The 16,076-nt window shown below is 32.5% G+C and overlaps 1 protein-coding gene across 2 annotated transcripts; it reads right to left on the bottom strand.

Annotated features, from left to right (window-relative positions):
• Nucleotides 1-338: 338 nt before the first annotated feature.
• On the bottom strand, nucleotides 339-10,175 carry LOC129274171 (uncharacterized). Of its 2 annotated transcripts, XR_010296299.1 has the most exons (7): nucleotides 9,433-9,869; nucleotides 6,124-6,319; nucleotides 4,556-4,644; nucleotides 3,539-3,624; nucleotides 3,092-3,139; nucleotides 1,836-2,218; nucleotides 339-1,742 (listed from the first exon to the last, which is right to left on the bottom strand). XR_010296299.1 is itself a non-coding variant. In XM_064112362.1 (6 exons), the coding sequence occupies exons 1-6, from the start codon at nucleotides 9,486-9,488 to the stop codon at nucleotides 2,142-2,144; spliced, it is 552 nt and encodes a 183-aa protein (XP_063968432.1). In that variant the 5' UTR covers nucleotides 9,489-10,175; the 3' UTR covers nucleotides 339-2,141. The 2 variants fall into 2 exon arrangements, 1 of the variants encoding a protein (XP_063968432.1); XM_064112362.1 differs by having other exon boundaries at nucleotides 339-2,218; nucleotides 9,433-10,175.
• Between the last annotated feature and the right edge of the window lie 5,901 nt (nucleotides 10,176-16,076).

Here is a 16,076-nt window from a genome sequence, read left to right as displayed (position 1 = left end):
AGGAAAGAGTACCTTTATCCAAACAATTTGATACCATATTCATGTTGTCTTCATGCTTGGATAATTTAACAGTAGGTATTCTTTGCAGTGATATAAATTTTGACTTGCGCAAAAGTAAGGCATGACTCCAATCAATGAATTTGATGAAATTTTCAGTGTTGTGCTGTTTGATTTTTCTATAGTGATTCAAATCAACATTATTCTGGGTTGGACTTGATCTTATATTGGGGATTTGTGAGGTGTCACACGGTATATATACGGAAAAATTTTGCCTCGATTTGTGAATATCAGGAGTGGAGGAGGATACATAGAGGATAAATCACAGAAATACAAATACATTTAATCGTGATAAATGCCTTGTAGGCCCCTACATTTTTATGTTGCAGTTGTTTCTGCATTTATTGATAATTCAATACATGAATCACAGTTATCTTAATGCATATAAACAAATACAAAAATAAATGATAGAATTACAAATTGTGACAATTACATAATAGAAGAATAATTTACATACATAATATACATGCAAGCAATATTAAATAAAACAAAATGCAGTGGCCAGCTATCGTAAGCAAAATGCTTGAGAGAACAGCAGCCAGGGGAAGGGAGCTACATGAACATTATTGTTGAGAAAACTTCACGGGTCTATAAAAATAATGTCACATAATTATTTGAAATGTTAAGGAAAAAAGGGGGAAATGGCAAAAGGTCAGGTGTAGTGAGTGAGTGTGGGTGCACGTGCAGGTGAGATTCTTACAAATATACTTTGATACAAGAAACCTCTTTAACACAGCTTTAAAGGAAAAAAGAGATGTAGCTTGTTTAATGTTATTAAGCAAAGTTTTTGCCTAAAATTTCATTTTCTCCGGCGCCTAGGTTTATCATCCTGATTTTTTTTAATAAAATGTGAAAGCAAACGAAACTGAAAACAAAACAATATACGATATTTTAGAATTAATTTATTTTCATCTGAGAGTTTAATCCTGGGTATACACAAATGTGAAAGAAAAAAATGAATGCATAATCTCCAAAATATTTCAATGCATTGTACTCTGGATTTATAACATATTATCTTTCAAAAATATTAAATCCAGTAATCTTTGAAACAGGGGCGGTGCTACGGGCGAACGCTTATGTGATGTCATTTCAAGAGGTACATAAATGGTGAATACTCTTTGGAAAGGAAGACGAATGGGACAACAAGGAATAGACGTAATGGAAAGTGGGCTAGGTCATAATGATGAAGTTTTCGCTCTGCGGATTCAAGGAAACGTAGAAAATGTATTGTCAACGACCTCCATGACAATGAACAGCCAAGAAGTCTTTGTCGAAAATTGGGGGAAGCAAAACAGCGGTTTCGCCTCGGACTGTAAACAAATGAGCTATATATTTGCAATAATTCGTCAGGTCCGAAACATAACAAAACTACTTTTCCGCTACACCAATGTTTGACAAAGACCTCTCGGATGTTCTTTATCGTTTGACGGACATTTTCAATACAATTACTCTGTTCTTGAATCTGTCCTGCGTCACGTTGCGAAAAATTCAAATCTTCAAATATAGAACGCAAATAAACAGACAAAAAATAAATTAGTTTGTGGTCTTGCCCAGACCATGGCGCCACTTCATATTTTTCAATTGAATATCAGGAATAATGTAGAGTTACATGACCACAATTTCAACCATTAATAATTTTTCTTGTTTCCCTTTCTTTTTTTTCTATTTTTTTCTAATATTTTCCTCTGAAAAGCATGCGGGAATTAGGCCCGCGTGATCGCCCCTTCCCCCACAGCCCTATACGGCGCCGCTTTTGGATAATCACGACCGTAAAACACTGAAAATGATGTGAATATAGTGATAGAATCATGCGCCTCAAAATTTCAATAAAGTTTGTCTCGCTATGGAGTATGAGCTGTAAATCATCTTATAATCATGATAATTGCAAAAAAACTCATGCTACATGTACATGCATCTGCGTTCTTGTGGTCGATTTTTATTTTAACTTAAGTGTCGCGACGACAAGTCGAAAAATAACGAGTCTTTTCGTTTTTATCCTCTACATATTTTGTATAAGATATGAGAAAGCATGTATAAAATGCAATAGAAAAAGTTGAGATATAATTTTATTAATTTCATTGTTTTCACGCGAATCTCGGCTCCTTGATGACGTCATGTTGGATTATCTTTTGGAGGATATCTACGGCAGCCTCTCTGTCACCTGAAAAGATAGAATGGTATATTTTGATTTGAGTAAATAGATTCGACTCAATAATACTTAATAATCAATTTATATACATGTACATTTGGAATGATATAGCATAAAGTGCAGTGGCACAATGAAAAAAACTTTAAAGAGGCAGAACATTTTGTTATATTGTTAAAAGTCGTGAGCGAGTGATATTTTACTTTTTCAAAATGAACATCTAAGTTTGTATTAGATTTTGACATCAAAGAAAATAACAATCCCATTTCATAGTTTTTATTTTCTTTTCTTTTTCTTCTATGTATGCTTTTTTTGGTCATGAGACTTTTTTCCTCATCTATACATTTGTGGTGATATATTTGTGATATCTATAACTTGTACATTAAAAAAATCACGGCGTAATGTAGCTATTATGGAATGGGCGACTTAATTAACATGATTAAATTTTTCCAAAAATATCTTATCAAAAAAATCTTATTCTATTCCCCGAAACCTCTCATATCCTTTTTACCTTTCTCTCTCAATATCTCTCTCTTTACAGCATATATCTTCATTAATATAATCCTTTCTCAATCCCATCTTTTCACTATCATCTCTATCCGCCCTCTCGATCTTTCATTCATTATTTCCCATTCTTCCCTCCCCCTCTAATTAAGTTGCATGTTACGCCCTTTCTCTCCTATTTTCTTTTTCACCAGTCTATACTGATTTCTCATTTTAACATAACTAGTAATATGATCTTTATTATCATTACCCATCTTTCCTACTTTCTTTCTTTGTAAGTTATCCTTTTCTCATTATTCAGTTTTTCTCTTATCTCCCGTCATGTTGTTCATTTTTAATGAAGAAATCTTTTGATAATGTTTTTAAGTGAGCTTATTTCCTTACCAGTGAATAGTGCAGATGCCAATTCTTCTTCCAATTTTACGATGGTGTCTGCGAAAAGAAGATGAATAATGATGTTACGATAACATTGATAATAATAAATGAAATTACAATTATGATCATTATGATTATAATGATGATAACACTACTGATGATGATGATAATAATAATAATAATAATAATAATAATAACAACAATAATAATAACAATAATAATAATGATAATAATAATAATAGTAATAATAATAATGATGATAATAATAATAATGATAATAATAATAATAATAATAATAATAATAATAATGATAATATTAATAACAATATCAATAACAAACTGTGGCTCATATTTGGCACTATATAGATATTTCTCGTCGATTGTAATATTATCTGTAGAGTGGCACTCTGGTTCATTAAAACACACATTCTTGTCTTTCGCTGGTGTAGGACTTACCCATATCACTGATCGACAATTTTCCAAGACAAACGATAATTTCCTTGGCGGCTTCAGACGAAGTAACACCCTTCTTCATCATCGTACTATGGAAAAAAAACATCACAGCAGTGTAGACATATTAGATAGTTTTAAGACAGATTGCGTATATACAAGCCTACTTTGACATGATTTATCTAGAAATTATAGGAATAGACATGACAAGACCCTGGGACGCGAGGGTGTTGCGGTGTATTATTTTCCATAGCAGCATCCCCTGGAATTCTGGTAGGTGTGAAAAAAATGATAAATGTAACAAAATTGACCTTCAATTTTAGTGAAACCTTTTTGTATTTTGCTTGTCAAGCTTACATCAGCACCCCAATAAAAAAAAATCGTTGCTAGGGCCCTGAGACATGGTCTTGATAGACAAAAGATCTGTTGTAAATGCATGTAATTTATAATCTCTATGAGAAATTGAAAGATGAATTTCATTTTACAAACAAGGATGATAATAGAAAAAACATGGTAAAGTTGATGAATTCTCTCAACACCGAGGACATAATTACTAAAACTAAAATCAACCATAATCAACATAAATAATTGCAATTTTTAATTGCTTTATCAATTTGATTTGATTTGACTGCTCTTTCTGCATTCATATCATTTATATAATACATTTTTTCATTACAAAACAAACATAATGCATGAATAAATATGGACTAAAAATTATCATTCAATACAAATATGATTTACTGCCAAATTATTATAACATTCACAATTTTCCCAGAGAATGATAAATTATCGTCATAAACAATAACACCAAAAAAGGATGGGAGCGGAGGAGAGAATTAAAAACAAAATAATTTTATTATGATGAATCCGACTATATACTGGTATTGGAAAATAATATATAATTATATATATATATTTCACAGAAGAGAATGGCAAAATAGTATACTGTTGATTTTTCTAAATTTAATATGAACTTGAAATCGTCAATTTACTCCAAGCAAAAAAAAAAAGGCTGCAAGTCACCTTCCAATTTCAACACAGCTGACAGCATCATCGATTCCTGAAGCACTGGCAAACTTTGGAGCCGAGTTGGGATTTTCTTCCACAGAACGCTGAAAGAATAATGATCGGTATAAATCATGTATTTATTTCATAATTGTGAGCTCTGTGGTCTGTGGCAAAAAAAGAGTGGCGCGTTCAAATGATATTCAGAAAAGTTCACAATGCGCGCTTCTGATCGGTTGAAAAACAATTTATGATTGATTTTGAATTTCGTTTGTTTGCAACTTTTTGTGCATGCAAAGGGCCTCATGTTCCATGTACCCTTGCCGAAATTATAAAAAGTAGCACAATGTATAACAAAATATAAACAGTTATTACAAATTGATTAAAGAGTGAAATTCGAAAAACCTCTTTACTAACTCTTTTGTCCCATTACAAGTAACACATTGGAAAGAATGATGGCCATACTGATTATGATTAACTCAAATTTCAATAAAACAAAAGTTAGTGTGCACAACAATTTGTTAAGACGGACATAAAATAGTATGACATATTTTTCACGAAGGTTATTATCTAGTGAAATATATGACTTTTTTACGAAACACTTTTTGAAACTCATGTTTTGCAAGATAAATTTCAATTGAAAGAGAAGGTAACTTTTGATATTGACATCTTTATTTTGAAAATCATTTTATTTTAGAGGACAGGCCATTTTTGCGTTCTGCTCTACTTTAACATACATGTACGTAAAAATTAAAGGGATGCAGGGGGGGGGGGGTGCTGGAACAAACATAGCATAATAAAAGGAGATCATTTCGAATAGATATTCTAGGAAATATCTTGGCAAAGAAAATTACGATGTGAAGAAAAGGTAAACTTCTTCATGGGGTATAGCACCACTGGCGTACCTAGGATTTTCCATAAGGGGGGCAAATTTTGTGGAGGATATTTCGTCCGCGAATAAAATATGACAAGCAAAAAAAAAAGAAAAAGAGGGGGTACACGTCTCTTTTTATTGCATTTTTACATTACAAATTATTAATTAGGCTTCTCAAAGGGGGGGGGGGGCACGTCCCCTGTATCAGTTGTGACTCGTCGGGGGGGGGGCAGGGATACGTCCCCTGCATGAGTTGTGATTCGTCAAGGGGGCAGTCTGCCCCCCTTAGGTACGCTAGTGTATAGGACCCATTTCCATCTCTTGTTATAAATCGTTTGTAAGAATATCAAAGTTTAGGGGTGGAAAGCAGTAGCGGATTCAGAAATGGGGAGGGAAAGACAGTTTTCTTTTCCATGTTCATTTGACCATTTTTTTCTAACATTGTTTTCGTTTGCAACAGATGGCTTAACTATAGACAAAAAGAATCATTAAAGGTCAATTCTATACCCCAACCCCCAAAAAGAACCGATTTTTTAAAAAATGAAATGAAATATGGAAATTTTATTTTTCCTTTCAATAATTCGGGCCCTTGTGGCGCTGCCCCTTATTAAAATTTTGGGGTCCTACAGGGGCATCCATCCCTTTGATCCACCCCCTGAAATGTGCTTTAGTACACCTCATCTATAGCTTATGAAATGAACTAAAGACGAACCTTGTATAGCGCGGGTACTCTCTGCTGTTGAACACTGAGGCGATGCCGAGCGATAGACGCACTACCACTGCTGCTGTCGCCGAGGACACCGGGTGGTGCTACGATCGTGAAGATGAATGCCATGACAACGCTACCGATGAGGAGGACGGTGAGGAAGAGGGCGGTGATGATCTCCCATGGTTTCCTCTGGCTAAGTCTATAGGAGGGGGAGATCGAAGAAGGATAATTGTGATAGATCAAGCAAAATAAACATGAAAACTCCATGCATGTTTTCTGTAGGAATATTTAGAGCCTACTTGCTCCATTTCCTTTTCCATGTTTGTTTTTATTATTTTATTGTTTTTGTTTTGTAACTTCTTCAGGTTTTCTTTCTGAACTTTCTATAACTGGAATTTTTTTTTGATTTATATATTTGGAAGGACATCTGAAATCTAAACTTGTTCATGTATTGTATTCAAACTTTAAAAAAAAAATCAATTCTTGACCAGCTCCCCCCCCCCCTTTCCGCCCCCTCTCTCTTATTTCGCACCTGTTCATTCCTCGCCTGCACCCTCCACCTTTTACATTTTGTTTTCATGATTTTATCATAATTTCTTCACTTTGTTTTATTTTGCTACTTTCTCGGGGAGGGGGTGGTAAAGGTCGAGAAAATGAGACCTGCAATGCATGGCAAGAGGAATGGTCAGGTGATTTAACTCGGGGAGAAGGAGGGGAGGGTGTCATAATAAAAGATTTCCCTTTGGTACTTCGAAAATTCTTTTCTCAGATACACATTACATACAATAATACCAATCATTGTCTGATGTCATGGATGTGGTATTCATATTCATAAATGTTGAAAAAGAAACAACACCAGTTAACTGAGTTGTGAACTTCAACAAAATTCAGAACAAGGAAATGGAAATATTCCCAAAAGATGTTCAAACTACACAGAAAATAAACAATGGCTTTTGGCAACAGCATGGACAATAAAGATGATTAATGAACTTTGAGTTCATTGCGATACCCACCGTTTAATTCGACGATTATTAGTAGGTTCCCTATTCTTCAGCTGTGTGAGAAGCAAACTAATGAATAAAGTACTTAACTTCTTCAAATTAATTATTAACCCCATCTTATCATGGCAATTAATCAATTTATGAACGTTTATGATCATTTACGATCAACTAAAACAATTATAACACGCCCTTAACCTCGCCTAAACCATAAATGCGATGACATAACGTAGCCATTTTGGTTAAGACTTCATAATTTTATTCCAGTTTGTTCAAATTTTTTTTTCTTCGTTTAATGATTTGCATTTCATTATTATAATTTCAAATTCGAGGTTTGATCAGATTCTGGTAAACACAAAGGGTCTCATTTCAGACCTAATTCACTATTCACAGAGCATCCATAATAACCTAGATAATTATTATACTCTCTAAAAAAATCCATTTGAAATTGAATAGATACCATCAAGGAGCAGTTAATAGAATTTGTATTTAAAAAAAATAATTTGAAAAAATGGAAGATTCTTCTCAAAATGAATAGATTATACTTAATTCATTTCAATAAGACTTGTGCATTTATTTTAAGGAAACGTTCAATCTTCAATAGGAATTTTATTACGTGGCTATCTGACATACTTATTCCAATGTGAGTACATTTTTTTTCTTCAGAGTGTTAGTTGAGGTATTACTAATCAATTAGTTAGGAAATTATTTAGTTGAGGTATTTATTAGTTAATCTATAAATACAGTGTGGTATACATTCTTTCAGTAAACATTGTCAGCTGGGCACCTATTTATTCTTATTCACTTCAGAGAAAGGAAAAGGTGTATTTTTTTCAATTGATTATGTGAATTAAAGATAATTTTGAACAAGTTAAAACCTTGACTACCAACCCTCAATAACCGTCAATAAATAATTTCTAACTACATTTGGTAAAGTGTTGGCGGTTATACTTGACTTTAAATTATTATGAAATAAGTCTTATATAATCATGTTTAAATCATCCCAAGCGTGTAGAAAATTCATCAAGAATGTGCTCTTTTCAAGGCAAAAACTATAAGTTCGATGGTCCAAAATATGTTGAAAAAAGGAAGACATTTCAATTTCGTTTAAATCAGTATCCCTGTATAGTGAGAAGATCCTGAATATTGATGAATGATATTTATCTTTTTTTATTGATATCAGCTATCGTCCATTGTGGATTGAAACTTTGCTGGTAAAACTGCCACATGGGCAGACCCCATTTCGTCTATAACCGGTTCGTCTAAGCACTTGGTGTAATTGCCATAATAGTCCATTTACTATTTTGTCTAATTTCCAGGTAGGCTATACCAATTTCGTTTAAAATCAACCAGTTACTGTTTATGAATTAAATTTTCTTTTGACAAAGTACAAAAAGTTTACTTTGCTGGTAAACTGCCACATGGGCAGACCCCATTTCGTCTATAACCGGTTCGTCTAAGAACTTGGTGTAATTGCCATAATAGTCCATTTACTATGTTGTGTAATTTCCAGATAGGCTATACCAATTTCGTTTAAAATCAACCAGTTACTGTTTATGAATTAAGTTTTCTTTTGACAAAGTACAAAATGATAAGTAGTTAAGGGGGGGGGGTCAAGTTCACCCCTGAAAATGTTAATTTGAATCAAAAGAAAATCAAATAAGCATAAAGCTGAAAATCTCAACAAAATCGGATGTAAATAGGAAAGTTGAAATGACATGTTAAAATTTCGCTTATTTTTCACAAAACAGTTATATGAACAACTCAGTGATATGCAAATGAGATACTCTATGATGTCCCTCACTCACAATATCTTTTGATTTCATTGTTTGAAATATACATTTAAATTTTTACAAGTTTGGCAATAAGGACCAACTTGACTGAACCACAAAATTTTAAATCAATGGTAATTCCACATAATCAAGGAGGTATAAATCTTTGTTTCACATGACAATGAGGAGAAAATTAAGATATTTCATATTTTATATCATGAAATACAAAATAAACCGTGAGTGGGTGATGTCATAACTATTTTGTGAAATTAAGCGAAACTCCAAAGTGTCAACAATTCCTTAAGTTATCCGATTTTGATGAAACTTCCAGTGCCATGTCTGTTAGATTGTTATCCTTTTATTCAAATCAACTTCTTGTTTGGGTGGACTTGTCCTTTTCTTTTCCAATGGGATCATCTGGGTATAGGCCTAATGAAAATGAGACTAAATGGGGATTGCTATTATTTTCTTTATAATATTCCACATTCTAGCCCAAAATGAAAATATCCAATAAAGCAAAACAATTTAATGTTTAAACTTACGTGTACTTGGCATCTGCCCACTCATCTCCAATTTTCTTCTTCAAATCATAGCCCATGATTTTTGATACTTTCCAATCCCTTTTAGCTGCAATTGGAATACTTCCGATTCGTAAGTATACCCCTACCAGTTCGATGTGCGCAAAACCACTAATACGAAGACTTTATAGTGATCCGTCTTGAACTATAGCATGAAGATTCGGGATGAAAAATTTGTGTATGTGCTAGGTTTGATCTCTGATAAGCTTATCAATCACAGATATGGAAAGCCAATAGCATCAAAATATGATTTAAAACGTCCAGATCACGCGTGTCTTATTGTGTTCCCTTTTGTTACTCCAGGGCAGTGGCCTCCTAGATGAATAATTAGTTCATTAATGGCTTTCCGTATTTGAAACCAATTGGATTAATCTAAACTCTTAGTAAGACAGGGCCCCAATGAGCAAAATAGACGCGTAATAATCTATTAGTTTGATGAGCGGGGTGTTAAGACTTTGCCCACTGATGGTCTTGTATAAATTAATGTTTGGCAAAGGAATTGATTAGCGATCGCGAGAAATAACGATAACTTTAAGAACGGCGGACTAAAATAATTATCAGATTTGAAGAGATTAAATATGTTTAACCGTATATACAACAGAAGTTGAGTGAATCTATGAAATAACCCCCGATCCATGATACAAGAAAAATGAAGTAATTTAAGTAAATTTAGACCTTTAAAACAAGAATAACACAGAATTTTGTATCAGCTATATAAATAATTAGGTATTTCATTCTATATAGGCCTAGGCCCCCCAATCTAATAACTGAACAATTCGAGTTAGCAATCATCCGACTAAAGTAAATATCAATAAAATCAATCATAACACCCACTTACTCAGATAATCAATATTCACAACAACAAACCGACCAACTATCGATTAATTAATGAGACAATCAATCAACTAATCCAATATCAACCAACTATTCAAATAATCAATCAAACACAGTCCCTCCCTCCATCAATCCATCAATCAATCAATCAATCAAATCATTCAATCATTCATTCAATGCATGTATTTATCAAGTCAAATAAATCATACATTGAATCGATCAATAAAAAAACAAGCGAAAACACTCAATCAATCACAGCACCAATCTTCAGTCATTCAAAACGATCAAGTAATGACTAGTAACCCACCAGTCAACATATTAATAATTAAAACTAATTGATCATTCAATCAGTTATGGAATTCAATCATATTGATAAGAATTCAATGAGTCAATGCATCTATTCATCAAGTCAACCTATAAATAAATCATACATTGAATAAATAAATAAATAAATAAAATTAAACAAATCAATCAATCAATCAATCAGACAATATTATTGCATCAATATTTAGTCAAACAATTCAAGAAACCAATCATAACTTTATTATGTAATTAACTCGTACACCAGTCAAAAAAAAAACTCGATCCATCATTCAATCAATTATGGAATTAAATCACATTGATAAGATTTCAATAAATCAATGAATTCATTCATTGAGTCAATCAATAAATCATACACTGAATAAATAAAATAATAATCAAATAAATCATAAGCCAATCAAACAATTCAAGTAATCAAAGCAATATAGCAATTCATCATTCAATCAATCAAGGACTTAAATCACATTGATGACAAAAAACAAATCAATCAATAAATCAAATGAGTACAATATGGAATTCATGTGACATTTTATTAATTCCCATTCAAATGGCTGATCCATACTGTTTAACCAATTTTTCGAGTAAAATATCAGAGTCATACTGAATGCAAATAAAATGAAAAGATTATATTTTTGTTGAAAAGGAAATATGAAAATATAAGACACCTTTGCAAAGTTATAATGTACAACACTATGAAAACAAAAAGTGTAGAAAAGGGTGGAGAATGGCCAAGGAGTGACCGCGTTTTCTAGTCTTATGAGAAACACTGTCAATCACCGTCCCTTTTAACCCTTTGCTCGCTGATGTTGCAATTTTGCACATTCGTACAATAAAATTCAACATCCGTAATAATTAGTGTTCTCCCCTAACTTCATATTTGATAAGCTAATTAAAGACAATAGTTCTTGGATTGAAAAATAATAATAAGTATCAATGGTGCAATATGGAAATTTTGATTTAAAGAAAATAACATGGAAACAACTGTCATTATAATCCCCAAAATTAATTCAGCATGCAAAGAGTGATTTACCCCTTTTTATCTTTTTATTTTTTTAAGAGTGAGGGTTTTAAACAGATAATCCAGAGTAACAGTAAAGCAGTTTTGTTTTAAAAAAAATAATAAAAATGGGGCATTTTTTAGGATCGTCTGGCGGTACATATCCAAACTATAAACACGGCTGATATTTAATGTATGAATGTCATACATACTGAATATAAAACAAAACACAATTCTTAGAGAGCATGCACCATCCACTAAAGAATGATTATGACCCATAAAATCACCAGCTTCAAAAATGAAGATTTTAACCAATATCATTATCATAAAAATATAAAAAGCACATATATTGAAAATCAGAAAGATACAAAATAATACATTTTCTCAGACCAGCTGAGTTATTTACACAAATATACAGGATATATTACTTAAACATATACATATCCAAACTATAAACACAGCTGATATTTAATGTATGAATGTCATACATACTGAATATAAAACAAAACACAATTCTTAGAGAGCATGCAACATCCACTAAAGAATGATTATGACCCATAAAATCACCAGCTTCAAAAATGAAGATGTTAACAAATATCATTATCATAAAAATATATAAAGCACATATATTGAAAATCAGAAAGATACAAAATAATACATTTTCTCAGACCTGAGTTATTTACACAAATATACAGGATATATTACTTAAAATAAAAGTTAAACACAAAAATAACAACATTTCTTTATTCAAATCAACAAACACTGATAAGGTGACACGGTGGATCCTAAAATCAGATGATTTGTTACACATGTGTATGTGAGACATGACCAGGAATTGGTCATGACGAGCACATAGATTTACTTACGACTGGTTGTGGTACTACTTATTATGACCAGTCATGGCTTTTTAATGAGGAGTTTATAAAAATAACAAGGGTCCAAATCCCTACCTTGTAAAAATACCAACACTCATCGTTTTGCATATTGGCATAAAACTACTCACACTAATAATTTTCAAAGTATTCCAGTGATAGAACTGTTCCAAAAGTACATCGTGTAATAATTCTTGTTAATCACTTCAGCAAATCTTAAAACTCTACCTCTGAAACACAAATTGCATATATGAACTTGGAAGATACACAACAGCAATAACAACAACCAGGCTTACTACTACTACTACTATTACTACTACTACTGCTACTACTACTACTACTACTACTACTACTACTACTACTACTACTACTACTACTACTACTACTACTACTACTACTACTACTACTACTACTACTACTACTACTACTATTACTACTACTACTGCTACTACTACTACTACTACTACTACTACTACTACTACTACTACTACTACTACTACTACTACTACTACTACTACTACTACTACTACTACTACTACTACTATTACTACTACTACTGCTAATATTACATTGTAATAAACTTCCTTGGCTACTTTAAGTAATAAAAGTATGATAAGCAATAACAGCAGTGCTTTAACATATAGGCAACCATGCTCTCAAATAAATAAACATGAGCATGTATTTTTGTATTTCCAGGCCCGTATACAGATGCATATCATGTTCATTGAACGTATTCTGTTATACATGACAGAATAAAATCCTCATTTGAAGAAAAATACACTGGCAATATAACTGATATTCGTTTTTGTGGGCTAGAATAGTGTATCAGATAATACTTTCTTTTTCTAAAAAGGATATCCATGGGGAAAGTTTATTGAAATGTTAGACAAAGAGCATATTGATTAAAAAAAATCAAATCTGCTCAAGGATCTGAAACATTGAAATAATAATTACAGAAAATGATTTATGAGATCATCATCTGAGTCCAAAATACACAAGTAAACTTCCTCCAAGACCCACAATTAAAGTGATCATTTCACTTTGTTCTGATTTAAACAATTCTCCTTTTGGTTCCTGAAAATGGGCTAAACATTAGGCTTATAGTGTAAAAATACCATCCCAAAAGTTTCAAAGTATTATATTTACAGGATCAATTTTAAAACCTTGGAGATGTAAACCAAAGTTTGAAATAATTGGGAGTTGGTTTCAATGACTATGTGTATACAGGGAATCTGTGCACCACAACACATTAATTCTAGATGAACACCCGCATGACCTACATACAGTGTGTACAAGGTATACACTGAATGTACAGAGCAGCTAATAGTGTGTGTATAGGAGATACACACAACATAGGGCAGTCAAAATAGCCAACGGACTTTTTGAATTGGAGAAAACTGGTCATAAGCTGAACCCGTCTACTAGACGGTTCTCAAAATCAGGCTAATAAATTGCTACTTGTATCTAAATTAGAGTTTTTCATCCTATATTGTGGTCTGTTTCAGGGTTTTTGAGGACAAATACAGGCACTCATACGCACGTTTCAACTCAGTTTGAGAATTTTTTAAATCAGCTGCTCACAAAGTTAAACGATCCCTTTAACACCATATAAAATTATGATCAATTGTTTGATTACACAGCATGGAAATAAACTTCACATCATTCAATGGGGGAGTTCTTGTGCAAACATAAGAACCTGAAAGAGATTTAAAGAATGTGGTACTGAAAAGGGAAATACTCTAATTCCAATCTGAGTAAATATTTACACCAAGCATACTGGAATTGAAGCATAGACTGCCCCCCCCCCTGTTTCAATCTCCCAGGTAGCACCATGTTGCAATACCCCTAATGCCATTGTGTGTGTGGAATTAATTCATGCCTGTATGATAAAGAAACTTCCATGAATATTGTGAAATCATGCTGTAGAAATATGATCTGGTTTTCAAGGAAACAAGAACCAAAAAAAAAAAAACATTATCCAATCAAATGACCACCAAGTGTTTGCATAAATACAAAAATCTATGTCAGATAATTATGAAACGTGCAATTGCTGAGAAATTAGCGAAATAAGCATGGTATTCTTAGCAGATTATCTTTATTTCCAAGCAATAATAATGATGCACATTCGCACATGTGCTCATCTGTGTTCACAATCTTTAGTGTGCTTGCTTTACCACAAGTTTACATTTTATGATTTCACAAAGTTAGATTCACATGAACATACAGGATCTACAACGATATAGTGACAATTAACCTTGATCCTAAAAGATTTCTCATAAAATCAGCATTTGCTGCAACTACTTTAGTTTAGCTTAAAAAAAATACTGGACAGCATTGATTTCTCTAAGTTTTTAGTTGTAAATGATTTATTTTGTCATGTCACATCAAGCATGTGTATAATAAGGTTTCTGTGACACAGTGACTGCCTATCCTGTTCAATATGAATCAAAGACAAAGTGTATTAGTTTGTAGATTTGAAGAGAGAACACATGTACTAGCTATTTAGTAAAAAAAAATCTAGTTTCAATTTTCATTGACCTTTTACATATATTTTCTTTAAAAAAAAGGTTTGATTGGTGTAATGATTTGCTTTTGATTCAAATTGTAGTGAACAGGTTGAATTTTTTTCCATAAGTGAAAAGTAAGTCATTTTCTAAAGAACGCTATATGGCACAAATCAATCAAAGTCACTCCCAAATAGGACTCTAAAAACCCACACAAAACAGATATTGCCTTACAAGTCTGAAATTTGAATTGCTCCCATGCACATCTAACGATTGAAAAAAAAAGCAACAAAAAAAAGGCAACAAAAAAGAAAAAAAAGTATAGTATAGTATGCAGTAAACAGTATCAAAGGAAACACCAAAATGCTCTGAAATAATCTGATGAAATCTTACACTTTTCTTTACACATCTGGGCCCGGTATTAAAGAAATATGCAATCAATAGTACATTACAAGTCTACAACAAACCATGTACGAGAAATCACAATCAATCATAAATATTGATTATAACTTTTATGCAACATCGCCCTGGACTTTGAATTTCTGTTGATGATTCTTGTAAAAGAACTTCGGAATCTGGGACAGCCATGAAATGAACAATATACATCTAACGAAGCCTGAAAATAAAAGTCCCTTTCACACACCCAAGCATTGTACTACGTGTATCAAGCTGCTTTGTGGGATGGAATAATGCATTCCAATCATAATCAATATGAAAGGTAGAGATGATGTTAATATCAAAACGAAAGTAGTAGATGTGCAAAATAATGAAAAGAGATATTGCATTTTTAATGAACATATTTGACTAGTGGTATGCCGAGGATAGGGGGTAAAAAGTTTTTAAAAGGGCACCAGCAAGTTCAGGGATCTACCAGGAATTGGCAAGTAACATGAAAGATTGTTACAAATGAAAGATTTGATAACTGCACCTGCAAAAGATGCAAGGAATTTTGCAGGAATAAAAGTGTATAGAGGCCAATTATTTTTAAGCATGGGAGCAGAACACCTGTTGATAATGTAACAAAAATCACTATTCAGGTGATTTTCTTTTTAAATTCAGAATAAGAATCACAACTGGAAG

The sequence above is a fragment of the Lytechinus pictus genome, chromosome 2 (assembly GCF_037042905.1).
Source record: "Lytechinus pictus isolate F3 Inbred chromosome 2, Lp3.0, whole genome shotgun sequence".
Taxonomy (NCBI): domain Eukaryota; kingdom Metazoa; phylum Echinodermata; class Echinoidea; order Temnopleuroida; family Toxopneustidae; genus Lytechinus; species Lytechinus pictus.
This window is presented reverse-complemented; position numbering and strand designations above follow the sequence as displayed.

What these genes read in the sequence shown, in the direction of transcription:
- LOC129274171 (XM_064112362.1), bottom strand. Translation starts at nt 9,488, where the DNA reads ATGGGCTATGATTTGAAGAAGAAAATTGGAGATGAGTGGGCAGATGCC. An exon ending in TGGGCAGATGCCAAGTACAC is followed by an intron (nt 6,320 to 9,432) that starts GTAAGTTTAAAC and finishes CCCCTCCTATAG; the next exon opens with ACTTAGCCAGAGGAAACCAT. An exon ending in GAGTACCCGCGCTATACAAG is followed by an intron (nt 4,645 to 6,123) that starts GTTCGTCTTTAG and finishes TTATTCTTTCAG; the next exon opens with CGTTCTGTGGAAGAAAATCC.